Source organism: Fusarium mangiferae (genome assembly GCF_900044065.1).
Source record: "Fusarium mangiferae strain MRC7560 genome assembly, contig: FMAN_scaffold013, whole genome shotgun sequence".
Classification (NCBI taxonomy): Eukaryota; Fungi; Ascomycota; class Sordariomycetes; order Hypocreales; family Nectriaceae; genus Fusarium; species Fusarium mangiferae.
The window spans coordinates 1,632,474-1,660,012 of record NW_024573933.1 but is presented as its reverse complement, the minus strand read 5'-3'; the positions used below and the strand labels follow the sequence as shown (position 1 = coordinate 1,660,012).

Below are 27,539 nucleotides of genomic sequence, written 5' to 3'. Positions count from 1 at the left end.
TATTTATTAATTATTATTAAATTATAATTATATAATAATATTTTAAAAGTTTTTTATATATTAAAAAAAATATATTTTTATTTTTATTAATTAATCTTTTAATTAATAAAAGTATTATTAACTTGTTTTATATTTAACTTCTTTAAAATCCCTTATAAAGCTGGTCTTATAATCCCTACTAACCTTTAAGAGGTTAAGGAGATAGCTAGCTCTATTTCACAACGTGGGGAAAGGTCCAAGCTCCAGCCTCAGGCTAAGGCCCAAGTTCCAGCTCCCATTTTGCGACTCCGCTTCCTAACCAAACTCTTCTCTTTATCAACCTCTCCCCAGACAATTCTCAGTCCAGTTTCGGTGACCGGGACCCGTCCGGCTAATAAACAGTGAGCCCGCTCCGGGACTAGCTGTCTTCTGCTGCGCGCAGGCCGTCATGGCTCTTTCTGCTAATGCAAAAGATGCCCTGAATCTGGATCCGAGCAGCAAGAATGCCTCTGCCAAAACCAAACCCGGCCGCAACACAAGCAAGCAACAAGTAAGACACCGTGCGTCTGTCGCCTGTGCGTCATGCCGCGACAGAAGAATACGATGCGTGGTTCCCAATAATCAGACTGAATGTACCGCTTGTGCAAAGTCAGGCTCAGAGTGCATCATTAAAAATGATGACGAGCGTAGACGGTATGAGCTCATGTCTTTCAGCCCCATCATGAGCCACGGCTAATGAATTTTCCAAGCCCTATATCTAAAGCATACATGTCCTCTTTATCGGACAGAATATCAATGCTTGAAGGCTTGCTTTTGGAAAAGGGTGTGGTGCCGCCTCCGGCGACTCATCCTCCCAAAACAAGGCACGATCAAGACGCCGTAGCCACTACAGCGGGCAATATTGACCCATCTCCGCAATCTGACTCCAAGTCTCCGGGGAGTGAGGACCATTCTCCAACGGACTATCAGAACGACGATTTCACGACACGTGAGAGTGAAGTTGCGACGACGAATTCGCGCGATAACCAGCAAGTGTACTCTCGCTCCAATGAAACTTCGCCATTTCGCATTCTGGATCCCAAGCAAGAGGATATAATCCATCGACTTTTATCAACCAAGGGCAACCTGTCATTCGACCAAATCTCTGGAAGGCTGCGTTTCTTTGGTCCCACAGCCAACAGCCATGTTTATGCTGAATCAACAAGTCTATCATACACGCATGAACCGCCGGAACAAATCCGAAGAGCAGAGAAGATCATTCAATCTCTGAGCTCGGAGACACACGACTATCTTGTAGATGGCTTCTTCCACTACTATAATTCTGTCATTCAAATTATTGATCGAGATGCTTTCGAAGCTGACCGGATATCCAAGTCTTCAAAGTTTTACTCTCATTTTCTTCACGTCACAGTCTTGGCCATGGGGTATCGTGTGGCCGACATGGACCGAGATGATATGCGCAAGATTACACTGAGTCCACGAGAAAGTTCTCTTCATAGAGAAGCCAAGCATATGCTTGATATCGAGCTCGAGCGCCCTGGTGGTATCCCCAGTGTTCAGGCGTTATTGTTGCTTGGAGATCTTGAATGCGGTGTCGGTAGAGACAATACCGGCTGGATGTACTCTGGTGAGCTTTGAGTAATGTCTGTGTTTTTTTAATTCTCTTCAGGCTAACTGTGTCTAGGGATGGCAAATCGCCTTGCTTTTGATATTGGCCTCCACTTAGATTGCACCAGCAGCATGTCTGAACAAGACACAAAAATTCGAAATATGGTCATGCAGGCATGTGTGATCTATGACAGATATTGGGGGTTGTTTCTGGGTAGACCGTTGGCTATCAAAAGCCAAGACGTCGACCTTTTATCAAATCGATTTTCCCAGCTTGCTTCTTTCGGGCTCGATGCTCCCAAAATGGATTTGACAACTGAAATTTACGAGCAGCTCATTGAGTTGATGGAATTGGCCGGACGAATTGTCGAAATACGTGATCTGAGCAACTCCATTAAAGTGACAGAACCAACTGGCGCATTCGCAATCAATGAAGCCGAGGAAAACAGATATCTACAGGTCATTAATCTCGACAGGCAACTTCAAAATTGGTATAGGCGATTGCCCGACCGCTTGGCATGGAAGCCGAGCAATGTCAAGACAGCTCCTTACAGTTTCTTCCTATTACATCAACAATATCATGTAACTATGATTTTACTGCATCGACCATGGGCCAAATATGGCTCAATTTCTGGCGACAGTTCGAGCACGGGATCGCATCCAAGTCCTGAAAGCGACAGAAAGGCAAATTCAGAAAGCCCCGGGCATCACTTCACTGCTGAGGGTTCGTCGATGTCTACCGATGACCGTCAGCGCGTGGTCCATGGGAGCCGCACATCGCTGGCCCGCAGTATATGTACTCAGCAAGCGATTCGCGTGGCTCGAATATTCTGGCAGCATCGTCAAAGATTTGACGGACGAAAGATTTTTATTACCGGAATGCAGCATGCTGGTACTGCATCAATAGCTTTGATTGCTGCACTTGCCTACCAGCGCAATGAGACAAATCGCCAGACATATATCGGCTATCTTGAAATTCTATCTGATGCTGTTGGCGACATGAGCGCTACATACCATCCGGCCAGTAGGATGGATGACTTGCTCAAGGCTGTACTTGAGCAGATTCGTAGCAGCATGACTGACGTTTCACGGTCGCGCAGCGGCAGCGCAGGACATCAGGCCATCAGTATTGGTGCCAGTAGTGCGAGGAGCGGCGCCTCTTATGACGGCAATACATCAGTTCCTGTTGTTCCTGTCAGGCGAGAAGCCGATACTGACTTCAATCAACCTCTTAAGAAAAGGCGTCCTTCTGTTCATCGACAAACCTCTGACTATGCCTCATCGAAGCCATCATACATCGGTATAACATCGCAACCGGGACCACCTCTATCTCTGCCGTATGGTCAACAAAGCCAATCACCGCTTGACCCAACCGTTTTCCCCATAAATTTGCACAGCCAGCCAGAACAACTTGGCCTGGCGATGGTGGCGGCGAACGCGGTCAATATGCATCATCCCGAACTTGCTACAGGCCACATGGTCGGCACACTCAATGCTACGAACCTCAGTAACCACCCGTTACATGACAATTGGGGCCTACCTAACATGCAGCCTTCTTTCCCACAAGGTCAATTTCATGGGGCCATAGACTGGTCTGCCGGAACTGCTGGTCTCAGTGCCAGTTCGGTATTGAATCAGAGTGCCGCAATGTCGACTGGTATCATGTCAGGAATGGCTGCTTTCAGCTCGGCGAAGGAGCCCCCAAAGTTTGGGGGTGGTGAGGGTGGTATGCATGAATCTTCATCCAGTAAGCTCCCTCATATCGGTACAAACTGGACGAGTACCAACGTCGGGCCTGTAGGTTCAGGAAGGATGCAGGAATACGGCCCAAATCTGGGCAAGACGACACGTCTGAATGACGGGAACAACGATGAGCAGAGAAATTACTCTCTTGACTTTTTTAATTTTGGTTAGGTGATATTGCTGCGTTACTGTCTCTTCTGCAAGGTGTTCAAGGACGTTCATGCCTGGGTTGTTCTGTTGTGCTATTTTGGATATGCAAAGTTGATTTTGCTATTTTTATTTTTATGGTATATGAACAAGTCTGTGTCTCTATGAAATTGTACATTAAAGCTATGTGTCATGAGAACACTTCTGCATCCGTCTAAATGAAAACGCTTAGTCTAGGCTTTTGCCAAATCAGCGAAGCATTTCCAGAATTCCTTCACCTGCTTCCTTTATCCAAGCAGCCAGAGCACGATATCGAGATGTAAAACAGAAAATTTGATAGGACTTTATGGGCAAAGACAGGCTACAGCATGTGTTGCTTTGATATCAAAGAGGTCAAAGGAGATCATCATTAGTGCGGTAAACATAGCTAATCATGACTTGAACAAAATAGTTGTTTAGAGTCCACATTGATATGCACGTATGATTCAGATAATTCAATACCAGATTAGCGGGTATCTGTTGTACCTAGATCTTGGTCTAGCGACTACCAGGCTAGGGGGGTCTAGTTACTGGTAAAACCCCCATCACATATCATACTGGCACCTTGCATGTAACTATTCATGGGAGAAGCCAACAGGACTATAGCATCTGCTATCTCCTCCATAGTGGCGAGGCGCTTCAAAGGAGTTCGTGACAAGTCCACTGCGAGTGGTGAGTCTGGATCACGACTCATAATACTCGTTAGTAGAGGTGTCTCGACATAACCTGGGCAGATGGCATTGATACGGATGCCTAAAGGCCCGTACGAGTTTGCGTCAGCCTTGGTCAAGCCAATTATGCCTAGCGGTCTATCAGTGCTTGAACGGACTGTGGTCGGCAGAGATATTGCATAACGTACCATGCTTGGCAGTTGTATACGCAGTATGGTCCTGGTTGTTTGGGGCCACAACAGCAAACATGCTTCCCACGTTGATTATTCTTCCGCGGCCAACCCGAGGTCCCAAATCTCTATGAGAGGATTTAGCCCTTCACTCATTTCGATTCATCATACCCTGTTGGACGTACTCTTGGTCTATCATGACATCCAGCTCTTCTTTCTGACATCGATACACACCCTGCAAATTCACATCGAGAATTCCGAGCCATTCATCGTCTTCCAACTCATGCGTCTTTCGTCCACTGCCGCTGATACCGGCATTGTTCACAGCAATGTCTAGACGACCAAACTCGCCGATCGTCTTGGCAATACCTTCCTTGACCTGCGTGGAGTCACGAACATTGAGATGCACCGGTAGAATATGGACATGGGGAAACTGTTTCTTCAAAGATCCGGCGGACATATCTAGTGCGTCTTGGTTGATGTCGGCCAATGCTAGCTTTGTGACTCCATGCTGAGCAAAGGCGATGGCGATCTGTTGTCCAATGCCTAATGACGATCATATCAGCAATGGAGACTCTAACAAGACACTAAGCGGGTAGCTTCGAGTCTGTCTCGGTCACGCCACGCCACGCCACGGCGCATAGTGAAATGCGGGGCGATAGTTTGTAATGAGGCAAATAGCGGGACGTACCGGAGGCTGCGCCTGTGATGAAGGCGGACCCACGAAGCAAGACGGTCATTCTGATGAAGTTGATGTGGTGTTGAATACAAGTGTCTTGACTCGCAGAAGGCGGTGTCACTAGCGAGAGAAAGTGAAAGCAAGATAGCCTTATCTCACCACTTGACTTCGTCTTTTAGCGCTGCGGCCACGATATCTCGGAAAAGGTGTCGGCCCATGACACTTTTGATAGTACTGTTCGTGGACCAGGTATCCACAAAGGCTCGGCTGGGGTCGATTGTTAGATTGAAGCTATCGAGCCAGGATGTGTCGCACCAAGGTTCCACTCATCACGACATGCTTTGAGCCTCATGAACATTACATAGGGGCCGTGCAGTGTCTCATGCAGACATGTTTTTAACAGGAGATACAGAGTCCGGAGACTGATACATAATGAACGTGGCGTAAGGGTACCGGGGATGTCGACCCGTGAAGCCATGTCATTATCAAAACAATTGACATGATATGGGCAGGTACCGTCGTATCGCGTCGCCATGATCTGATGTGTATTTTGATGATCTCTCTCGGGCCTTGTTTTGTCATCAAGTAGTAGTATATGGTACGAGGAACCGACGTGATGGTGGTCGTCAGTTAAAGTCTGCATGCAGAGTGTCAGCTGGGTCTACCTACATACGGCACCAGGCGGATGGAGGCAGCGGTCAATTGATCGTGAAAAGGACGAAGACAGCAATCCAGGCGCGAGGAGTTGCTATAGTTGCGGTATTAAATCTTGGCATGGTAAAAGATGAAATGCTACATGAGGGCAGTCTCAAGGTTGGAGATTGGAACCAATGCCAATGACAATGAGATCAAAAGCACGCGGAAGATGATCGAGACCTAAGTGAACTTCACGCATCGTGAGCCACGTGCGGTATCATCACCAAGGCACAAGTCACCGTGAGTTTAAAAGAGTACACGTGAAGATAAGACCATGTGATTCATGAATGGGCTTTCGTGAACGACGTGACATCTACCCGGGGTATGCTAATGATAATGTACAAAGGAAAGACCCGCGCGGTAAAGGCTGGTCGCAGACAGATGAAAATATGTTCTTAAGGCTTGTTCTCGCCATTGAAACGAGCAATACCACTTCGGATACCCTTGTCGACTGACTTGGCCATCTTTTCGAGGGGAAGACGGTCCTCAACACGTTGAACGATTCTGGACACAGGAGGCTCAATGCGTTGGACGCCCTTCTCCATGGGAGGAATGAAGTAGCTGACGTTCCTCTCCCATCGTGGAGCCCACTTGTTGGTCTGGTTGGATAAACGCTCCTCAGCCCCAGGCATGACAAGATAGAGAGGTGTCAAGACGCCAACGCCGGCCGCACCCATGCAGAAGATCTCCGAGGGCTTGGCGGCGGGGAGCTTGGGAACGCGGACAGGCATGTTGTGTATCTGTGGTGGAGGGAGTTTAGATGTCTAGCACTGAGTGTCAGGTAGAGCTTGGTGATACTTTGGGGGGGTTACTAACTGCTGGTTGATCCAATCGACGTGTTCGACCGGATTTGATGGTTTCGTAAGACGAGTGTGAAAAAAAGTGTTAGAGTTGCCGGGAGGATGTGGAGGCGATATCAGTAAAGTTGGAAAACAATGGGTGTTTGTAGAATTTAATCGATTGGGATGAAGAAGACAGAAAATAGAAACAAGCAGGAAACGGCTGCTGACTCTATTATATACGTGCAACCATGACTGAATGACTGCTTGTATACAAGATCGAGCGGGGTAACAGCGCTTGGATGATCAACCTGCACGGTAGGGAGACAGCGACATGCAGACGAGTACAAGCAAACGATCATGGTGAGGGTCTGAGAACCGACGGGGCGATACTTGTCGGTGTAAGCATAAATTGCTGTAAGTGGCGGTACATAGTAAGACAAATACTGTGCTGACCGACAAGGTTACACTTGAATGCGGATGGCTTGCAATCTCCCCCCAACCTCAAACTCTCATGCAGGCCGAGACAGATGATGATTCGCCGCTCCTTAGGCCCATGCCCTCCATTACGTCGAGCCTCGACCCTCGTGACTTGATAGCTCGTTGCTCACGGTTGGTCAAGGAGGTTCTGAAAACAGTCAAGTACCTGTCGCGAGGCGCAGGTCAGGGCAACTTGGGCGGGGAGATACGTGCGACAAGGGGGAAACTCCCATGTGAAGGTTGCCACGCCATTGAACGCCTCAGAGGTCATTGTCGCTAGACGCGGGGAAGAGCAGGGGGCGATCCAGGAGATTGAGGTCGTGGTGCCGGATGGCCGCTTCGAGTCGAGATTCAGCCGTTCCAAGGGAGATGGTGGCTTGTTGGTTTGGTTGTCTTGGGTAGCAAAGATGTGCAGTGTCATCCCGGATTGAGAGAGACGGCAGCGAAGCAATTCTCGAAATTCATCTGGAAAGTATCGGTTTTCGATCAAACTTCAAAAATGGTCAAATATAGTACCTCGCTGTGAAGATTGCGCTTCTTGACCCAGCGCAATGATCACGTAGTAGTAGCATACAGGGAAATGTGACTACGTGGTTTTGCAGGGAGGCAATTCAAATGAAATTGAATCAAAGAAGCTGGAGCCGACACTGGGCGACTGAAACTCCATAGCCCCGCCAGTAAACGCAAGCAGGAAGTGGCATGTTTTCTACGCAGTGAAATCAACAAATGCGACCCTGCTTCGTTTCGTGTGTTGCATAAAATGCAAGTGTCAGCCCAGTATTCAAGTAGGATTGATCGAGAGGGACAAGAATCTCATGTTCAGTGCATCACAGGCATGAAGTGCATAGCAACACGCAGCTTTGTCGTCTCAATTTCAATAGACTTCCACCTGCGGTACCTCATACACCAAAAACAACAATGTGCGGCACAGTTACTGAAAACAGAGGGCAGATGCAGGAGCCAGACAGGGGAACGATGTATTTGGCCGCCCGCTCCTTTGCTCGTCTATGCAGGATGACTCGTTGGTGACATTCCTCGCAAGTACTTCTGTTATGGATTTCAAACTCTCTGTACCCCCTGCCCCCCTACAACTTGCAGCAATTCATTGCACTCTTACATGTCGCGTGCCGTCCATTAATCACTGGCGCTAGCATGCAGAGGGCCCTTGAGCACCCTAAAGCGTCCCCACTAAGTCTGCTAAAGCCCCGCTTCCCCAGATTCGCGGCACTTAGGAACAGCGCCCCCAGCTCTCACCCCCGCTTCCAGAGACCCACTGCTAGGCTCCAGCCAACATTTGCTTGCATAACTATTTGCCAGCCAATAATTCATATTATCCAACGGACTTGGATGCCAGTTCTTTACAGGGAGATAGGGGTAAGCCTGTATATAACCCATAATGTCTACCAGATGACAAAAAAGGAACGTTAAAAATTGAGTTTATGTCAAGATTGGGATTCGAACCCAAGAATCTTTCGATACTGCAGATGTTCCTAGTTRACTAGTTAAGACAACGTCTTGAATGCAGCGCCTTAGACCACTCGGCCATCTTGACTTTCCTTAATAGGTAATTGGTAAGCATTGAATATGTAATAATACACCAATCTCTCAGTACAAGGTATCTTCACATAATTGCATGCCACATGCAACCCTACACCTCATTAAAGCCAATACCTATTTATCATTATCTATTTTACAACTGCACACTTTCCCTGTAACTGTAAGTTCTTAGGGCATTTTCTACCTTGTTTGCAAATAGCGTAATAACATTGCGTCCGCGCCAACGCCATTAAGTATTATGGTCAGTCCTTTCCTCAAAGAGAAGGTCAGTTAGCTTTTCTAGGGGAGCCTTACAATTGCAAAAGATGATAATTGTCTGATGTAGAGACTACTACATGTTCTCTTTGGCAGATGGGCCTTTTCCTCAGGAGCTTCTAAGAACCCAACTGTGTTTAGCTAGAGATATTGATGAACTAACCACCGATAGAATCCTTTTTGGTGGAGAGAACGAGAGAATGACGGAGTCGAAACCGCCATGCGCGACTGGCTCAATCATCTAAAGCTACATCAGCTAGCAAAGGTCATCAAAATCCAGCGATGCACAAAATTGTCTCCAAGGCTTGAAGCTGACTTCGCTGTGTACCTCAGAACTTGGCCGATGGGAAGCCAGACACTTTCACTAAATAATCAAGGAGCTTTGAATACACGGGTAGGAGAACAGCATACAAGACTGGATACTTTTTGGGGCTAGTGGCAGCTTGGTTCGAAGTGTGCTGGTCTCAATGTTTGAATTAGAGACGGGCGTCTATGATGTCTCTATCACGTCTCTGGCGAATCTCTTCAGCTTTAATCAACTCTTCAACTAGCCATAGCTGACTCCGAAACAAAAGCAACGGTCAACGGTATGAATTTATGATACTATGGTCACTATGTTCATAGGCATAACTCTAGGAGCTGCTTGACAGTTGGCTGAAGCAAATCAACCTTTCTTGTCGTTAGTCTTGAACTGCATGTCTACGCTTGGGTCTGCCAACCATCTCGGCGGCAAACTCCACCTAAGTCGTTTGTTTATGAGACTCCTAAAAATTTGAATGCTTAGATTTATAGCCTTTTGAACGAAGTACGTATTCCTGGTTTGGCACAAATTCCAAACAGCATCTACAACGCCATTATAATTCCACGTCTTCATCCTGGTAGTTTTGCGAGAAAACCCAAGCTTATCGAGTCAAGACCAGGTCTTTTATACCCTTAGGTTGCCACATAGGCCTATATGAACACTGCATTTCGTCTACTTTCGAGTCGTGACATCTCATATACTTTACGCCAGACTTTATATGTCGAACTCCACATCGAAGCAGAGACATCTTTGAAACAAGCAGGATGCCTCGGAAGTCTACAGGTTATAAAAGAAGGATTTGCTGTCACAACAAAGACAAATACCTCGGAGACTGTGAATCGTAAGAGTGGTGCGTGGAGAACCCGGTCATCCGCAACCGCATGCACTCCCTTTCTTCACTATCTTAGTAGACAGAATAGCTGTGCGAGATCAACACTTCTCGTAGAGTTCCCTCTCCGAACAGAGCATATAGGTGGTGTATCGAGTCTCTTGAAGTCTTCTGATGAAGATACATACTATCCTCTGGAGTTGTGTGTCTCTTCTCACGGGGGGATGGGGGCGAAACCTTCTCAGAAGCGTCTTGAAACTACTTTAGAACCGGGGAAGAACAACATACTGTGGCTCTTAAAGAGTTACATTGATTCACACCTGCTTAATGAAGGTGATTTCTGGACAAGCAACAAGGTGGCTTTCCGACAAGGGAAATAGACGATGTTGCTCGCTTCATCGACTAAGTTGAGCTGACCATCATTCAGCTTAGTTGGTTATGTGGCCTTGTTGGCCAACTCGTCTAGCTTTTCCAAATTGCCTGAAAACTGCCAACATCCATACGCTCGATGATGATTTGACTAACTGGTATTGGGAAGAAGAACCCTGCACAACTGATTCTATTGGCTTTCCCCTATGCGGTACGACGATTCGGCATATGAACGCACCCTTGTCAGCAACGACGAGAGGCACTTACGGTAAATAAAAAGTGATACCATAACTCTTGGCCCCAAACAAGAAGGATTCCGAATGTTTGCTAACAATGGTGCTGGCGTTGTTTGGGGGGAGTGCTAGGAGGGCATCGGGTTGCTTGCAGAAGAGGGCCAAGCTGAAGAATGGCCAGCAAATTCAAGGACATGTTTCTTGACACACAAAAGTAATCTTCACAGTTCATAATTAGATCGTGACTATAGCAAATATTGCCAAACTGTGGGCCGTCATAGGCCGTCCGCCCCTAGTTTAGTTTAAAAATTTAGAAACAAGTCGACAAGTGCTTCCTCGCAACGGAGTGTCTGTGGATATATGATTTCGGCTTTTGATACAGGCTTGATGATGGTTGAAAAGGCGGTGTCGCGTCGGCCACGAGAATTGGGCTCGTATCATACCAAGGCTCTCCAAACTTCAAGAGCATTGTGTCTCATTCCTCTCCCTCTCACATTTCCTTCACCGCTGACGCAGATTAACCGGTCATAGCGGCATCAGCGTCGCTTCCTGCATCCGCACCGCGCACCCACAGCACGTTATTACACCTGGATCCCATGGTTAGCATCGCGTTTCTGAGAATGCAGGATGGGTAAGAAAATCCATACCTGATCAATACTTGGCCTAGTGATCCAGTAGGCTTGTCCTCGATGTACTCTTCGGTGCCGGAGAGCTGAATGTTCATGTAGCTGTCGATGGAAACCAGCGTTCCCTTGTACTCTACCTCACCCCATTTTAGACGGACAAGAACTGGGTTCCCGACAAGCTTCTCGAGCATGGGGCGAGGGTTCAGGTGGACGAAACTCATCTTGAATGATTGCGATGAGTTTGAGTGTCGGATTTGAGGTTGATGAATGAGCTTTCTGGTGGGCTGCAAAAGGACAGGCGCGTCAAGCGTAATGGGTTTAGCACTACGTGCCTGAGGAGGAATTTGCCAGAGTGTGCCGGCTTATCTTCGGTTAACTGCCTCCTAGGTGGGTACGATCCATTTCACCCTGAAGGTAAGAATGTAGAAGAACATCAGAGGGACCTAGATGGATGAACTGTTAAATTCTTCAAAGTTTGTGTTCTGCCACAAGCCATTCAGAGCATCCGATTATCACCGAGCTCAAGCTTCTGATTCTGACAGTATCCGTTCATTTCTGTTACTTGATGAACGGCAAAAGCAGCACTTGATTACGTCAAACTAGACAGCAGTAAAGAAAGCATGTTGCTAACAAACACATATGTACTTGTGTGCTTGGTGCAAACTTGGAATGCTACAATGCTGCTACCGTTCTTAATATTGATGCTGCATATTGCCTCGCCCTAGAGACAAGGTAATTGAAGGCTTCAGTCTTGGTAATCTCTAGAAGTTTCGGTGATGTCAAATCAGGCAGGTTCAATGCCGAGCGTGGTGTTCAGGTGGTTGCATCAAGCTCTCGATGGAAGTGATCGAGCCAAGTAACTTTGACTTTGGGTTGTAGAGGTAGATATCTGCGATTCGTCGTTGAAAGATGGGGCTGAAAAAGTATCGAGTACTTGCACTCTCTTCATGCACGTGGATCGTCAACCCCACTGGCCCAAGCCTCAAGGAGCTAGGCGTACCGGGAGAGACATTCACCGACCCCGATTGTCATACAACAACCGAACGACCCAATGTAGAAGCCCTTGGTTGTTCGCCGTTTTCAATGTTTTCCTTGCAACTATACAATTTCCTTTCTCATCGCCAGCGGATGTCTGTTGACGCTTGCAGTGACGGCTAACACAGCTGAAAACTTCTCGTGATTGATTATTTTAAGACTCAATCTTCTGCCATTTACTGTTCACCCTGCTGCAGCAACCACCATAAAGCTCTGCAGGAGCTACGTCACGACTGTAAAACTCCTCTTGACAATCCACAATCATGGCTGAGTTTGCCAATTTCGACGGAACACCCAGTAGCTTGGGCAGCGAGACGAGCAAGCGAAAAGCTGCCATCCTCGACAGGCATCTCCCAGATGGCTACTCCGCCGAGCCCGACGTTGCCTTTGGTCCAGCCAACCCTTCCGCTTCGGGGTCTGCCAGCAATGACAACAACGACACTTCAGGAGATCCCGTCGAATCTTCTCTCCTCTTGCAAGGAGGCGACATGCATCGCGACATGTTCAAGATCAAGGCCCGAGCCAATTCCCTCCGCCGCGCTGCCACTTTTTCCCATCATACACCTCCTCCCCTCGCTGCCGAAGACGAATTGAGCCACTCCGAACAGCGGGAACCCGGCGGCTTTAGACGATACCATCTTCAGAGACGCGCCCGGCAGAGACGCATGAGTGGCTACACAATTGTCGCCAAGAACTTTGTCGATTTCCTCGATCTATACGGAAGCTTTGCCGGCGAAGATCTCGAAGATGCCGACAGCGAAGACGAGTCTGCCATTGATGATCGAGAAGACGGCGATGTGGAACAGCCACCTGAGCTCCGACCCCTCCTTGGCAGAAGACGAAGCTCTAAACGAATGCGCAAGACGGGCGACGCTACAACCACAAAGACGTTTTTCACCCTCATCAAGGCTTTCATCGGAACTGGAATCATGTTCTTGCCTAAGGCGTTCCGCAATGGTGGCATCCTGTTCTCGTCAATCACCCTCATTGTGTTGTCCCTTGTCAACTGCGGATGTTTCCGTCTTCTTCTTGACTGCCGACAGATTTACGGAGGCGGTTATGGAGAACTGGGGGAAGCCATTGTTGGGCCTCGATTCAGAAGTCTGGTTCTCGCTTCGATTGCTATCTCCCAGCTTGGATTTGTATGCGCTGGCCTCATCTTCACAGCTGAGAACCTCTATGCTTTTCTTGACGCCGTGACCGCCAACCACCGCGAGTTCATGTTCAGTGTACCCAGTCTGATCGCTTTGCAGTTGGTAGCCCTTGTCCCTCTTGCGCTGATTCGAAACATCTCAAAACTTGGACCCGCCGCCCTTCTCGCTGATGTCTTTATTTTGATTGGAATTGTGTACATCTGGTACTACGACATTGCGGCACTTTCTCAGCGTGGCATGGACTCGACTGTGAAGCTGTTCAACCCACGAGATTTCACTTTGACCATTGGCTCGGGTATCTTCACTTTTGAAGGAATTGGACTTATTCTGCCCATCCAGTCAAGCATGAAGAGGCCCGAGCACTTCCCTAACCTCCTTTACTTGGTCATGTTTATCATCACGATCATCTTTACCTCTGTGGGAGCACTCTGCTATGCGACTTTTGGTGAGGATACCAAGATTCAAGTCATTTCCAACTTTCCTCAGGATTCTCCTCTTGTCAACGCAGTCCAGTTCCTGTATTCAATTGCCGTTCTCGCCGGAGATCCTGTCCAGCTTTTCCCCGCTGCCCGTATTATAGAAACCTCAGTTTTTGGTGAGCGTGCAACTGGCAAGAAGAGTGCTGCAATCAAGTGGAAGAAGAATGCTCTCAGAACCCTTCTTGTAGGCGTATGCGTCGGTGTTAGTATAGTTGGTGCCAGTGACTTGGATAAGTTTGTGGCATTGATTGGTAGCTTTGCCTGTGTTCCCTTGGTCTACATCTACCCAGCGTACTTGCACTACAAGGGAGCTGCTCAGACAACCAGGGCCAAGGTCATTGACATTGTTGTCATGGTTGTTGGCTTCATCGCCATGGTCTACACCACGTTGGTCACTGTTTACCAGTGGATCGACAGTGCTTAGAAGGCAACAACCCCATCTACGGTGGAAATGAAACAAGCATAAGACTGGTACGAGGCAACTTCATAAGGCTATCGGTTCTGGGGGTCATACGCGTGGTTAGAGCCTGTCTCGTTCATATGTTTCTGTTTTTGAGCATTTTGTTAACGGCTGATGGAGGCCTCATTGGAGGTCGTCACAGAGGACACGCGAACCGAGGCGACTCAATAAAAGCATACTGCTATGACTGGAGGTTTGGAAAAAGGCGTTAATGCATCATCTTGGTTTCGATTTAACTCAGATTGTTGGCAGTTCCCATGATAATTCAGATGCCAGTCACTCCTTTGCTTCGTTGACCATCCATGTCCTGCTTTAAAAGCTTACCATGCTCAGGCCGCGGATTTCCTCCGTTCTTGGTAATATAAAGTGCATTAACTCGCAGATGGTCCTTATTGCCCAGTCATTATCAGGGTGTGCATCGGTAGGCAGAATATTGGGTCTGTGTCAGAACAGGTGGCCGCCCACGGATGTGAACCTTATGCAAGGTTTAGGAGAAGCCAATCTCAGTATCAATTTGGGCTTCTTCAGGAATACACCCAGAAGCAGATCAACTGGTCGAGCTCTAGGATACTGCGCTTGGGAGTCATGATTGGCTATTGCAGGATTCTGTGGCTCACGTGTACGACAAATCCAGGCCAGGTAGCCTCTATGCATGACCGCTACTTTAATCAAGAGGCCCGAAGCTTGAAGACTTTCTGTCTAAGCTTGGTATTTGCGATCGAAGTCGATGTACAATGCTAATAGTTGTATCAAAAGGATTCCGGGTTACCGTATTAGGCAATCAATGTAGTTCAACCGGCTGGCGTCCCGAGCATTGTCCCCAAGGTCTTATAATTACCGAAAGGGTTGTCTTGCATTGTGAATAAGAACAAGTCTTGATTGATAGAACTAGCACGCGGGGGCATGCTATCCCATTCGCTGATATACTCCTCCAAATTCCACCATGTAAATTATAGAAAACCAAAGTGTTCGTTACAAAGCAAGAAACCTTGTGTAGATCTATTCAGAGCAAGGCAATTCGTTGTAGTGATATCTGCCTCGGTGCAATCCACACCGAGGAAGCGAAACCAAGAGGGTGTTCTTCTCCGGGATACCTCTTTTCAACGATACCTTGTGACGCAGTGTCGCACCGGTACCATATAGAGGTCGGCCGTGAACAGCACATATCCAGGCGATTTGAAGGTGCAGGGCCTGAGATTGGCTGTTATTCATTCAATAGCCAGGGCTGATGCATCATGTATCAACAGTCTATGTCATGACTCTCAAGGGAATGCTTTCAAAAGATCTTAGCAGTCTTGGCAAATGAACACACCACCCTCACCACAGTAAACATTCTACCCCATGCCGGATTCGGAACTACTGCGGGAAAACGAATTAACGTTAGGTTCAAGAGCTGAGATGCAGCTGGAGAGTTTGTTAATGGAGGAGCTCAAAAGCTGGGGGCGGGGTGCAGATCCGGAGGTGACTCCGCTTGATTCCCCATGCAACGCAACCATCACCCGAAATGCTGTGACTTGCATCCTCAGCAATGGTATTTCTTTTGACTTCTTCTATCTGGAGCCATAGGACAACCAATGTTCTGAGGGAGACGTTTATGGTAGAGTATATGCTCATCACACTTGCACCTAAACCTTCACATACAAATGGAGATGAATTGTACGAAGTAAGCCAAGGGGGTAAGGGGTCAAATGGCTGACGGCGAACCTTGCTCAGTCAGGACCTGATTAACTCTGCAAGGAAACCCGGGCCTTGCCGGGATGATCAACAACGTCCTAGTGGCTCCGGGGGTAGAAAAGCTTGACCTGTCGTCAACTTCATTCTGCAAAACGGAGGCACATTCTCTTCATACACACCCTCCAGAATGTCTGAATTGATGATATTGTCCATTCTGGGGCATGAAGATCCCTCGTGATTTACTCTTTGTAGTGCAGTAGAGATGACGAAGAACGGCTACTGACAACCCTATAAATATCCGTACTGAGCACTCCCCTCATGGCTATTGCACGTAGTATTAGACTAGCATTGACTTTCGTACAAAAGCAACCCGAGCTACCACTGAACGAAGTCTATCCTGGAATATCTCGTAAGCTTCCACAATGAACAACTTCTCTCCCATTATTCGAACACTGGCTCGCCAGTCTCTCCAGAGACAAGCTTTTCCTCGCCAAACAACGAGAGATGTTCAAGTAGCTATTCGTGCCTTTCACCACAGTCCTTCTCAACGCAACACGGCGCAGAGTCAGCCTCATCTACTACCAGAGTTCAGCCTCATCTACTACCAGAGTTCAGCCTCAAAGACAAAGTGATTGTCGTGTCGGGAGGCGCAAGAGGTTTGGGTCTTGTTCAGATTGAAGCTCTTCTTGAAGCCGGAGCTACTGGTGAGAGAGGCCATTAAGAATATATCATTTGCTAAATTCTGACTATGATAGTCCACGCTATTGATAGACTGCCCTCGCCAGTTGAGGATCCGAAGTCCAACTTCTCACAAGTCTCTGACCGAGGGCGTGAGCTTGGTACCTCACTTCATTACCATCAAGTGGATGTCAGAGATGTCCCAGGTCTCAATCGCATATTCGAGGACATCGCCAATGGCGCAGATCGTATGGATGGACTCATCGCTGCTGCGGGTATCAACCACGAAACACCAGCAATCGACTATTCGATGGAAGAAACCGAACGAATGATGAGCATCAACTTCACTGGGGCTTTCATGACTGCCCAAGCAGCCGCTCGTCAGATGATTCGCCTTAGAAAGCCTGGTAGTATTGTCATGATTGCCAGTATGAGCGCAACCATCGCCAACAAGGGCATGCTCGCGCCGTAAGCACGATTTCCGATTCTGATGTCCAGCTACTAAAACTTCGCCAGCGTTTATAACCCTTCCAAAGCTGCAGTCGTACAGCTTGCCCGTAATCTTGCAATGGAATGGGGAGAACACGGTATCCGTGTCAACACCCTCTCTCCTGGCTATATTCTGACCCGGATGCTTCAAAATCTCTTCAACGATTATCCTGATCGTCGCGAAAGGTGGCCCAAAGAGAACATGCTCGGCCGTCTAAGCACTCCAGAAGAGTATCGCGGTGCTGCTGTCTTTCTTTTGAGCGACGCGAGTAGCTTCATGACAGGTGCTGACCTTCGCATGGATGGTGGACATGCTGCGTGGTAGAGCCATATTATACAAGGTAGATCCTGAGTCAAAGCAAAACAGTCGCAGCAACCTGGGCCTTGGGGGTACATTCTGGGTATCGTTTGTTGCTACTCCTGGGCGACGAGAAATATCGTCTTGTACAATCATAATACACTTGTCACATCCTTCCTTGCGGATATCGTGATGAATTTCCATCTATTCCCTCGTACTTTGCCCTCAGTTCGGACTTGTCACATGTGAAAAGGTCTTTTCCTGTCCAAGTTTGTTCAGCAGCCCCGGTTGTATCCTTAATCTTGACTCAATCTCCTTCCCAGGTATGCCTCGATCGCGAAGCTTCATAGCATCCACTAAAGTCCTCATATCGAGGAATCTTCGGCCCTCGCGTCCCATGTTTGCAAAATCTTCTTCCGCTTCGTCTTGTAGTCGATCTCGAGCTGAGAGCGCTACGAGGGTTGGATTGCTTCGACTCGGTGTAAAACTAGGTCCTGGAGCGGTCGCGGCTGTAGACGAAGGAGAATATGTAGGGTTTGAGTCAGCGATTCCCATCTGGTGTAGACGGCGTGAGAAGTCGCCGGTTGGGAAGTCGGGGTCCATAGCGTCAGCGCGAACAGCTACAGATACGAGTTAGATGCTTCAGTATATATAGTAGGTTCCAATTGATCTACCGTCGTCTTTGGCGCTGTTCCCCAAGGTTTTTGACTTTGGTTTTGGTGGCTCTGCCCTTGGTTGACGTGCTACTGCTTGTGGGACAGTAGCTCCAGGAGCTCGGGCAGGATACTTTCGCGCTACGCCTTTGGCGACTTTCGAAGATGAAGAGCCCATTTTGTCTAACAGGGATATAGAGGGGCAAAAATGAGGACGAGAAGAGTTGATAATACACAAAGACGACGTGTTGGCGTGGAAGTGTTGAGCAGAAGTGGCGTCCAAACCAACGTTAGGTAAGGGTGGGCATCCTTTTTCGATGATGTTATCGAGGTCGGTGCGCAATTCTTCCGTAATCATCAATCATAGGTAGCCACTTGATTCGACAACGACCACTTATTCATTGGTAATTGGCATTATTATTGCCTAGTATTGGTAGAAACACATTCCTGCTTCCAGTTCTAGGAATCGCTACTTAACATCAAGACCAGGCAGAGTTTTATCAAAACTCAAAATCGAGTAAGTCCAACTCCAGAGATCAACTAACAACAAAGTTCCGGCCATGCATCAACGTATAAACCAAGACCCTCCGGGTCAAAACAATCCAAACACAGTTCTTTACTCCTACTCCGTATGAACTTCGTCTTATCAATAGAAAGATTGAAGGGACTCGAGCAGAGCCTAAGCTTGAATGTGGCCATTCCCGGGGATGTTCACAAACATTCTCTCAGGACTCTTCACTCCGTCCATGCAACTCGGTCACGACATCGTGTCGTTCACCACCAAAAGGGATCTTTGCTAGTATTCTTGAGCCCAGGATGGATTGGGTTGGTCTCCTGCTGAGATTGCTTCGGATACTGTCCCATTTCTTGATCGTCCGAGGATTCGGGCAAGAATTGGGGCTCGTTGAATGTCCATTCAGGAGCAATAACCTTGCCCTTCTCATCTGCCATCCAAATCAGGGCTCCGTTTGAGAGTGCAATTGGCTTGCCTGCCATTCTGGACCCATCCTGAGCCTTTATAGACGCATTTGTCATGAGATGACGCCAATATCTTTCGCCATTTGGAGCGGTGCAGGCACGTGCAAACTTGACTAGATTCCCGGTTGCCTTATGGACATCACACAAACAGTGACCAATCTGGTATGGGCCCGAAACTCCGTTGAAGGCTAGATGGCGAGCCGTGGCCATCTGATAGAGAAAGTATTTTTCTCCATCTAACATATCTGAAGGCGATAGCGGCTTAGGACAGTTAGAAATCAAGGCTGGGTCAAAGTCGGGAATAGGTCTGCTGAAATTGGGAGCGCGCGCAACTTCATAGTAAGGGGCTGGGTCGCTTGGGCTACTGGGAGTTGGGATGGCTCCTCTAGCAACGAGATCGATTGGGTTCTTCCCCTGAAGATTTTTAGATCGCTTGAGTTGCGTGGCAGGCTGCTTGTGCAGACGGGATGTCTTGGAGACTCCCGAGCCAGCCCGAGGTCCAAGAGGCTTTCTCTTTGTTTGTTTCGAGGCTCTAGACTGAGCAGTTTTGTCGTTTTGGCGACTCTCGGTGGGCTTCTGCTCCCCCACTGTGTCGCTTTGTTGATTTCCCCAAGGGATGCCATTGAAGATGTCATAAACCTGTTCCAGATTAAACATCGGGACATGGGGTCCGCTAGTTGGTCGGATGGGATTCGCAAGTGTTGTGAGATCGTACTTCGGACCGTCTTCGTCTCGCCGAAGAGCAGCGGATGAGCTCCCTTGAGCCATATGCGTCTTAGGATGACTGGGAGCCACAGTGATGCAGTCTTGGATTGCACCTTGTGAGGACGGGCTGTATACTCCTACTATTGGTACATGTTAGCGTTGAGCTCCTGTGCGAGGCATCGCTATAGCCATGGAGGTGAACGAACCCTAAGAAGCATTATAGTCTCCAATGTTGGCCAAATCTTCAGTTGCATCGATCAGGTTTCCGCTCGCCTTTTAGAGGGGTCAGTGTCTCTTTTCGCCAAAGCCATTATCACTGCACAATACATACCATATTCGATCTAGTTGACATAACATCATAGTTGGATTGGGCATCGTGTGGTTTGGAAGCGAGGCGGCTTGCCATGTCTTTCGAGGTGTTGATAGGAGGCGATTGTAGGCCGTTGCGCACCACCTGAGGCTCTCCAGGGGCGGAGACAGAATTCATTTTAAGTTCGCCTGCCTCGCGTGAGGCTTCTTTAGGGATATGGTGGCTGATAGGTGATAGATGAAGAAAATTAAGGTTTGTGTTGATGTTCTTGACACGATACCCATAACCAGAACAAGAGGATGAAAGGTGAACAAACGAAGAGGAGTACGGGGAGAGGTGACAAGATCAATGTGTCCGAAGTGGGGGAACATTGTTGTTTACCTTGGTACCTTGTTCTGCTATTCCGTTATTAGACGATGCGTGGAGTGACAAATGCCACTGGCAGAGATCCTGAGCTCGCAGTGGCAGCTATAGCGGCTGCCACTGCGAGGCCTCCATCTATGCCTAGCAAACACGCGACTGAACTTGACCTCAAGATGCTCGTTTGTTATTTGGGCGCGCCGTGCTCTTTCTGGCGATGCAATGCAGAAGTTCAGATTATTATTAACGAGAGGTTGTGGGATACGATTCACCAACCATGACTATAACAAGAAGTCTACTCTTGTAAGTGGTTCTTTCCTCAGTTCAATAATGTTTTTTAAGAAGTTGGAGAGGCTTTCAGCGTTAGAGTAGCGATGTCAACAGTGGAAATAGGAGTCTGGCCCCTTTTAATTCATGAACTTGCAAAGCTATTATAGTCATCTAATGCTCCTGGTGTTTCTGTATCGTTGGTCAGGTTTTGCTCCATGTCTCGCAGTCGCAACCGACTAAACGATACTAATTCTCAAGGTAGGTATCTAGGTACCTAGTAGGTTTTGTGTTCTAAAAGGAGGGAGGTTCTGGGAGCATGTGCGGTTTTCAGGATAAAAGAACTCATCAATAAGGTAGGTACTTGGTCTGAAGTAGAAATGAGCATGACCAAGTCCAAGTCCCTTCGCGGTGAAACAAATCCACATCGAGCCTCTCTGGCCACTATATTTCCATCAAGCAAAAACTGTGACATATAGGTAGTTTCTCAGTTCTTCCATTACCAAAATTCACTAGCAACGTCCCGATGTGATGGTGCAAGGGAGTATTTTTGGCGACCTGAATACGGAGAAATGAGAAGGTAACTCTCAATTTATTCTATGAACACTGTTCTGAGACACATGTGAATACACGGGGCGCTAATGAAGCTATCCACGCTGTCCAAGCCTTTCTAATTCTAAAAGCTCCCATGGCTCAGCTCATCATGGGTATTGCTGTGCTTTGAGAGCTTCAACTTAGGATTCGTTACATGATATGTCCAACAACTGGAGGATAGACGATATAAAGCTCTTTTACGTGACCATTACTATATTGGACTCTAGCTGAAGTTTCCCTCGATATCAAAACATAGGGAGACTCCACGCTGCCAATTGAGACCATCGCCAGCCGGATTTTCCGTTTCCGGATACTCCGCTTCGTCAACATCTACTCACGCTGAATCCTTTACACCTCTCTGTATTGGTCACTGAGGTCTACGCCTGTCTCGCATGACTCTGAACAGTGAATCTTTGATCAAATGCAATGAATACCTCCCCCGATAAAGTCTCAAAAGCGGCTGACGCTGCGAACATCATCTCAGAATTTGTTGCTCACGAACAAGTCTGCACTCTGTCAGATCTGCAACGCGCCCTCTTCGGCTCTTCGGCGACCAAGAAGCAGCTGAATTTCAAGACAAGCTCAAGTTCTGCGGCGGTAGTTGTTTTGTGCGGCTCTGCAATTTTGTCCATTATAGATACTGTCGTATCATCGGTGACGAAATTGGTAGAGGCAATGGGTAGGTTTTCATGGCGGGGACAGAGATAATAAACATAATCGATTAAACAAAAGACTAATTCTGCCCGATCAGATGAAGCGGTTGTTCTGGTCATAACCGGTGGTATCGGACATTCGACCCAACTGCTATATGATGCTGTAGCTCGACATCCCAAGTACAACAGGATTACTGGCCAAGTTCAGGGACAGCCAGAGGCTCGGGTCTTCCAGACCCTTGTCGAGCAATTCTTCCACCTTGAAGTTGAACAGGACAACCTCGTAACCACAGGGAAGCACCCAACACAAAGGCTCAGCATTTTGATCGAGGATGCCTCAACAAATTGTGCACTAAATGCAGTGTACACACGAAAAATATTAGACCAGCATGGATACACATCACCATGCTCTATTGTCGTCGCTCAAGACCCCACCATGTGTCGACGTACGGTTGCTGCCTTTGAGCAAGTTTACTCTGATAAGATAGATGATACTCCTGTGTTTGCCAGCTGGCCAACCTTCGTGCCTAGGGTGGCGGTTCAAGACTCCGGGGCTCAGAACCAAGCGAGCGGCCTCACTTCTTACTTGCGGTATGACATTGCTGACTTTGACAAGAACCAGAATGATGGTCTTTGGAGTATGGAACGACTGATGTCTCTACTTGTTGGCGAAATTCCACGAATGACAGATAATGAGAACGGATACGGACCACGGGGCAAAGGCTCCATCGTCCATGTTGATATACCGCAAGACGTCGAGGATGCATGGATTGTACTTGGAGACACACTCGGCCAGAAGATGCGATAGCGAAGGGAACACGTATAGGTCGAGTGAGGTTGGTCGAATACATATATACCAGTAAATTGCCTTGGCTAGTTTCGCATACCCAGGCTTACCAGCATTATGTTATGCTATATTATGTCTCAGGATGTCAATTTCAACTTAAACAACCCTCAATGTCGGGTTTAAGCGAATAAGAACATTGTTCCAATGTTCATCATTGCCTTGCTTCTGTTCCTTAAGGAGTGAAATTGCCTTACACCACTTAGCAGGAGATGTTTGGAGTCTCGGGGATAGATTGGGCGACAGGTACATATATACAGCATGTCTATTAAACTTTATTCAGGACCAAAAGATAGTACATAAGAGAGGTTTTTAATATCATCAATTAGTTTCATGTATTTGTTACTCCGTTTACAAGATAGCACAAGATCAACAAGATCTACGTAGATATTCATCATCTTGAAGCGGCTGGCACATCACGCTTCTTCGAGAGACTGCTTGTATTTCATCTCCCAACCTATAAAGTGTAGTGATACGACATCCCCGTCAGTGAGATTATTGTAGTTGTTGTAAGAGACAGCGAGGATGGGAAGGTATTCTAAAACATGCTGTCTCTATATATATAGTTTTTTGAGCGCGCTGATTAGTAATTGCCCTTGTAGCTCAGTGGTAGAGCGTTGCACTTGTAATGCAAAGGTCCATAGTTCAATCCTGTGCGGGGGCAGTACTTTTGATCCTTTTGCCAAAATTATAACCTCTCCCTGCATGGGCGTCTTGTATCCTCATTCTTGACTTCCTTTTAGCAAGACGCCTTTATAGCTCAGTGGTAGAGCGTTGCACTTGTAATGCAAAGGTCCATAGTTCAATCCTGTGTGGAGGCAATATTTTTGCCTTCTTGGTCTTTTCTTTGCCTCATCTTGATTTGTATCTTGTCAATTGTTAGTTTGCCAACTACTATGCCTTAGCTCAGTTTTTGAACAAGTGGCACGTATTAGAAGACTTATAGTAAGAGCTGCCGAGGCATGGCTCAGCGGCATTAGAGATAAAGGCAACAGCCATTCTGCTTGTGTCAGTTGAGAAAGATGCTATATCAGTGCGAGACCGAAACTCAAGGTGTGCAAGTATTAACGTGGGTATCATTAAGAGTTTAGTTGAGGATGCGCAAGCAAGTACCTCGAAAGAAGATAAAGACCATGATAATTGGATCGACTCCAGGGCGATCATGTCCTCCTTTTCTTGTTTGGAGGACCGCCTTTTGTCCTCTTTCCTTTACTCTGCTTAGCTGCAGGTGCCTCTTCCTCCTGTTTTTCATCCTCTGGTTCAGAGCCATCAATAGATATCACATCATCGTCGGCGCTATCACCATCACTATCTTCACCATCCACAGTAGCACCAAACGAGGGCTTTCTTGATCGTGCTTCCTCGGTGTCACTGCCAAAGCCTTCAAACTCTGATTCTTCATCAGAACCATCAGGGCTCTCCTGCTCAGCCTTCTCCGCGGCTTCAGCCTCTCGTTGAAGTTGGGCTTCGGCAGAAGCATCTTCATCTTCAACGGTCTCTTCCTGCTTTCGCTTTCGAGGCATCTCTCCAAGTCTACCTTCACGGTTGCCAACCTTGCCGTCCGCTTCACCCTCAGTTTTTGGCGCAGGTGTGAACCATGGAATCTTGCCTCGCATGAAATCATTGAGAATCATTTTTGCTACACCATCCAAGTCAGGCTCACCTCCACGGAGAAGTCGTCCAGCCTTGCGGGCCAGGAGCTCAAGAAACTCTGTAGAGTTTGTCCATCCCTTAAGCTCGTATGTCTTCTCCATGTGGTGCTGCTTGACCCGGTTCAGCAGAGGCTGGATATACTGTTCAGGGTGCTCAACCTTCTCCACACGCACGACACCTCGGAGGACCAAGTCGGTAGGTGAATCAGTGCTTGACGGAGGAACAATTCCAGGGCAGTCTATTAGGTAAATCCGCTTCATCAGGCTGACATATTGCCAGACCTTAGTCTCTCCTGGGATAGGAGCGACAGTGCAGACCTTCTTCTTGAGGAGAGTGTTGATGATGGAGGACTTTCCAGTGTTGGGTCCACCAATCAGTCCAACAGAGATTTGTTTTCGATCAGAATGGAGGGAGGAGAATTGTCGAAGTAACTGAATGAGAGAACCCTTTCCGAAAGAGTTCGTAATGCTAGCGTGGAAAGCAAGAGTAGGGTACTCCTTAGAGAGACTACGAACCCATCCAGCCTGCATCGAATTAGTATTCGAACAAAGTTATAACGATAAAGAACATTAATTGCAGGGGGGGCAAGATGTTTGTGTCATCACTAAGAAGTATGCAATCGATGCCCCGCAATTGGTTAATGGCATAGGCAGACTTCAACTCAATCGGACACTTGGCCTGACTCATGATGGTAACCAAAACGGCACACATCAGCCGAACAACAAGACGTTGACGACAGTCGAGACTGGCGTTTATTCTCCCAATGTTATAACAGACAGGTCCCATGGTACATAAAGGGACAAATCCTGACAAAGAACATTGGGGTATAGGAGGGAGATGAAGATATGGAGATAGAAAAGACTTACTGCTACACTGGTAGGGACCAGATCACACTTGTTCAGCACAAAGATCAAGTGCTTGTGAGGGGCTTCTTCCTTGAGATACTTCTCGACGCTGAGGCATCTTGTTCCAACGGGGTCTCGTGCATCGAGAACGTGGATAACCACATCTGAAGAATCGATGACCTTGTAAAGCTCGTTCCAGATTCGTTTGCTCTGACCCTTATCGAAAACAGGCTCAATCGACATAGTAAGAGGCTTATCAGTGTCTCCAAGAGTCTCTGGGTCACCAGATGTGCCGCTGAGAAGCTTCTGTTGTTCCAGCCTCTCCCGATAGGTATCCATGCTCTTCTCGGTGTCACCAGCAAGGTCATCCAGGCTGCTAACACCAAGCTTAACTCGCTTGCGTTGCGCCTTGGGACCGAAGACCTCAGCGAAGGGGGAGGTCTCGACGGTCATCTTGGCCTTGTGCTGCTTGATACCGTTCTCGGTGTCCTTTCCATCTCTGATAAGGCTCATGGGCAGCTTGTTTGACTTGAGAAGAACTTGGTAGGGGTCGCGGGCCTTCTCATCCATGGCCTCACGAAAGGCGTTGAGGGTATCTTGGGAGACGACTCGGGTGTTGGTAAACCACTTGCGGTTCGGCTCGATGCGGGCGTTAGGAACGTCGCGCGACTGAAAGGACGCAGCTTTGACAATCTTTCCCTCGGCGTTTCTCTGCGCCTTGCCCTCCTTGTACATGTTAAGGTGCTTGACCTTCTTCGCATCGCGATAGAAGTTCTCTCCCTTAGTTCTGACATTGTTGAGACCATCACCACCTTTACCCTGGCGCTCACGCCGGGTGGCCTCCTTCTTTCCAGTACCCATGGCGAAAAAATTGGCGGAAGTTGGTCGAGGATACTGGCGACAAAGAAAGACGAAGAGAGAGGAAGAGATTGAACAATCCAGAAATTTATTCCTTTAGAACTTTTTTTTTCTTAGTAGGATAAGAGCCCCACTAACTTCCTGCGGTGGTTGGTGGCGGGGCGCAAAATGCCAGGGGTCTCGCACGCGGAACCAAATAATCCGCAAATTTGATCCGACGTCGATTTTCTCAGGCTGGCGATTGATTCTACAGAAGCCGATTTGACGACGGGTTACGGCGTCAATTGCGATCCAACTCGAGCTCCTCAGTGCTCAACCTGGCCGAGGCTCTGCTAAAAAATGTCTTTTAGCCTCACAGCTTCATGCCCGAGGGCGACTGCTCGTCAGTTCCTCGTGGCCTCAAGAGCCTTTTCCACGTCGGCTCATGCTCTCGAACAAGTCCCTCCCGAGTCCCCCTCATATATCCGCTTGCCTACACCACCACAGTCCGAAGAGAAGAAGCTTCCCCGGGTCAGAGGTCACCTCCCCGTACCTCGAGAGATCTTCCCTCGTATGGAGGGTGACCGCAAGATTCGAGCCGATTACATCAAGCAAACCGTTCCTAAGCCGGCCCACAAGCAAAAACCCATGAACGAGACACAAGAATGGAAGCAAACAATGGCCAACTCCCGTCGGCAGAACCTGGAAACTGGTTTGAAGGAACTTTGGGTACGAAGGAACCGACGTGATGCTGTTCAGAACGAGCGTGTGAGCCACAAGTTTCTCGAGAACCACCGGGCTGTTAAAGCCCCAGAACGAGAGGATGATCGCCTCACCCGTAGCACAGTGCTGAAGGCAGTCTTGGACACCAAGACTTACCCTGACTCTAAACGCTTCGCTCGTGCCAAAGAGAGCCGCGTCAAGGTCAAGGCCATTGAGGAAGCTAAGCGCGAGGCTCGCCGCGATGCGTTGATGGAGCTCTACATCAATGCCTCCAACTTCATTGTCAATGAGAGTGAGCTCAAGGAAGAGATCGATACCATATTTGCCGAAGACTTCTTCCACAAGCAAGGCTTCGACATCGGCCGATATGGTTCAGCCCAGAACACATGGGACGTCTGGGGCAAGCCAACATCGATTGGCAACATGTTGGAAACAACAACAGGAGTATCCACCAAGATTATGGACTTCTACGAAACCGAGTACGACCGCTCCGTCAAGCGACAGAAGAGAATTGCCGAGGAGTTCACCGGTGGAAAGATGGAATAGATCATGCCTGTTGGCTTGTAAAAATAACTTGTACTCATGTATTACTGTAACTATGACAAATATCACGTCTTCAAGCGGCCTACCATGGACTCATGTGTGCGTTCAAAATGTTCTTTAGAATGCGATTCTACGTATATTGTGAG

General features: G+C 47.9%; 11 protein-coding genes and 3 non-coding genes across 14 annotated transcripts; 7 read left to right on the top strand and 7 right to left on the bottom strand.

The window, feature by feature from the left end:
• Positions 1-427: 427 nt before the first annotated feature.
• Positions 428-3,501, top strand: FMAN_00535 (uncharacterized protein; the record flags this gene model as incomplete). The annotated part of the gene is made up of 3 exons (XM_041822397.1): positions 428-672; positions 729-1,606; positions 1,664-3,501. The coding sequence occupies 3 exons, from the start codon at positions 428-430 to the stop codon at positions 3,499-3,501; spliced, it is 2,961 nt and encodes a 986-aa protein (XP_041688081.1).
• Positions 3,502-4,039: 538 nt separating this feature from the next.
• FMAN_00534 (uncharacterized protein) lies at positions 4,040-5,097 on the bottom strand (the record flags this gene model as incomplete). The annotated part of the gene is made up of 4 exons (XM_041822396.1): positions 4,040-4,317; positions 4,376-4,485; positions 4,543-4,903; positions 5,049-5,097. 4 exons carry the CDS (start codon positions 5,095-5,097, stop codon positions 4,040-4,042), a joined length of 798 nt encoding a protein of 265 aa, XP_041688080.1.
• Positions 5,098-6,127: 1,030 nt separating this feature from the next.
• FMAN_00533 (uncharacterized protein) lies at positions 6,128-6,463 on the bottom strand (the record flags this gene model as incomplete). The annotated part of the gene is made up of 1 exon (XM_041822395.1): positions 6,128-6,463. One exon carries the CDS (start codon positions 6,461-6,463, stop codon positions 6,128-6,130), a length of 336 nt encoding a protein of 111 aa, XP_041688079.1.
• Positions 6,464-8,431: 1,968 nt separating this feature from the next.
• On the bottom strand, positions 8,432-8,543 carry tRNA. The gene is made up of 2 exons: positions 8,506-8,543; positions 8,432-8,475 (listed from the first exon to the last, which is right to left on the bottom strand). It is a non-coding gene; the product is annotated as a tRNA-Leu (tRNA).
• Positions 8,544-11,052: 2,509 nt separating this feature from the next.
• Positions 11,053-11,382, bottom strand: FMAN_00532 (uncharacterized protein; the record flags this gene model as incomplete). The annotated part of the gene is made up of 2 exons (XM_041822394.1): positions 11,053-11,122; positions 11,183-11,382. 2 exons carry the CDS (start codon positions 11,380-11,382, stop codon positions 11,053-11,055), a joined length of 270 nt encoding a protein of 89 aa, XP_041688078.1.
• Positions 11,383-12,459: 1,077 nt separating this feature from the next.
• Positions 12,460-14,253, top strand: FMAN_00531 (putative AVT3-involved in amino acid efflux from the vacuole; the record flags this gene model as incomplete). The annotated part of the gene is made up of 1 exon (XM_041822393.1): positions 12,460-14,253. One exon carries the CDS (start codon positions 12,460-12,462, stop codon positions 14,251-14,253), a length of 1,794 nt encoding a protein of 597 aa, XP_041688077.1.
• A 2,132-nt stretch (positions 14,254-16,385) lies between these two features.
• Positions 16,386-17,455, top strand: FMAN_00530 (uncharacterized protein; the record flags this gene model as incomplete). Its single annotated transcript, XM_041822392.1, has 4 exons — positions 16,386-16,442; positions 16,502-16,667; positions 16,719-17,109; positions 17,158-17,455. The coding sequence occupies 4 exons, from the start codon at positions 16,386-16,388 to the stop codon at positions 17,453-17,455; spliced, it is 912 nt and encodes a 303-aa protein (XP_041688076.1).
• A 198-nt stretch (positions 17,456-17,653) lies between these two features.
• FMAN_00529 (uncharacterized protein) lies at positions 17,654-18,259 on the bottom strand (the record flags this gene model as incomplete). Its single annotated transcript, XM_041822391.1, has 2 exons — positions 17,654-18,048; positions 18,103-18,259. 2 exons carry the CDS (start codon positions 18,257-18,259, stop codon positions 17,654-17,656), a joined length of 552 nt encoding a protein of 183 aa, XP_041688075.1.
• Positions 18,260-18,855: 596 nt separating this feature from the next.
• On the bottom strand, positions 18,856-19,827 carry FMAN_00528 (uncharacterized protein; the record flags this gene model as incomplete). Its single annotated transcript, XM_041822389.1, has 1 exon — positions 18,856-19,827. The coding sequence occupies one exon, from the start codon at positions 19,825-19,827 to the stop codon at positions 18,856-18,858; it is 972 nt and encodes a 323-aa protein (XP_041688074.1).
• A 1,894-nt stretch (positions 19,828-21,721) lies between these two features.
• On the top strand, positions 21,722-22,756 carry FMAN_00527 (uncharacterized protein; the record flags this gene model as incomplete). The annotated part of the gene is made up of 2 exons (XM_041822388.1): positions 21,722-21,974; positions 22,047-22,756. The coding sequence occupies 2 exons, from the start codon at positions 21,722-21,724 to the stop codon at positions 22,754-22,756; spliced, it is 963 nt and encodes a 320-aa protein (XP_041688073.1).
• Positions 22,757-23,384: 628 nt separating this feature from the next.
• Positions 23,385-23,456, top strand: tRNA. Its single transcript has one exon. It is a non-coding gene; the product is annotated as a tRNA-Thr (tRNA).
• An 85-nt stretch (positions 23,457-23,541) lies between these two features.
• tRNA lies at positions 23,542-23,613 on the top strand. The gene has a single exon. It is a non-coding gene; the product is annotated as a tRNA-Thr (tRNA).
• A 339-nt stretch (positions 23,614-23,952) lies between these two features.
• On the bottom strand, positions 23,953-26,151 carry FMAN_00526 (uncharacterized protein; the record flags this gene model as incomplete). The annotated part of the gene is made up of 2 exons (XM_041822387.1): positions 23,953-24,969; positions 25,312-26,151. 2 exons carry the CDS (start codon positions 26,149-26,151, stop codon positions 23,953-23,955), a joined length of 1,857 nt encoding a protein of 618 aa, XP_041688072.1.
• Positions 26,152-26,487: 336 nt separating this feature from the next.
• FMAN_00525 (uncharacterized protein) lies at positions 26,488-27,396 on the top strand (the record flags this gene model as incomplete). The annotated part of the gene is made up of 1 exon (XM_041822386.1): positions 26,488-27,396. One exon carries the CDS (start codon positions 26,488-26,490, stop codon positions 27,394-27,396), a length of 909 nt encoding a protein of 302 aa, XP_041688071.1.
• Positions 27,397-27,539: the final 143 nt, after the last annotated feature.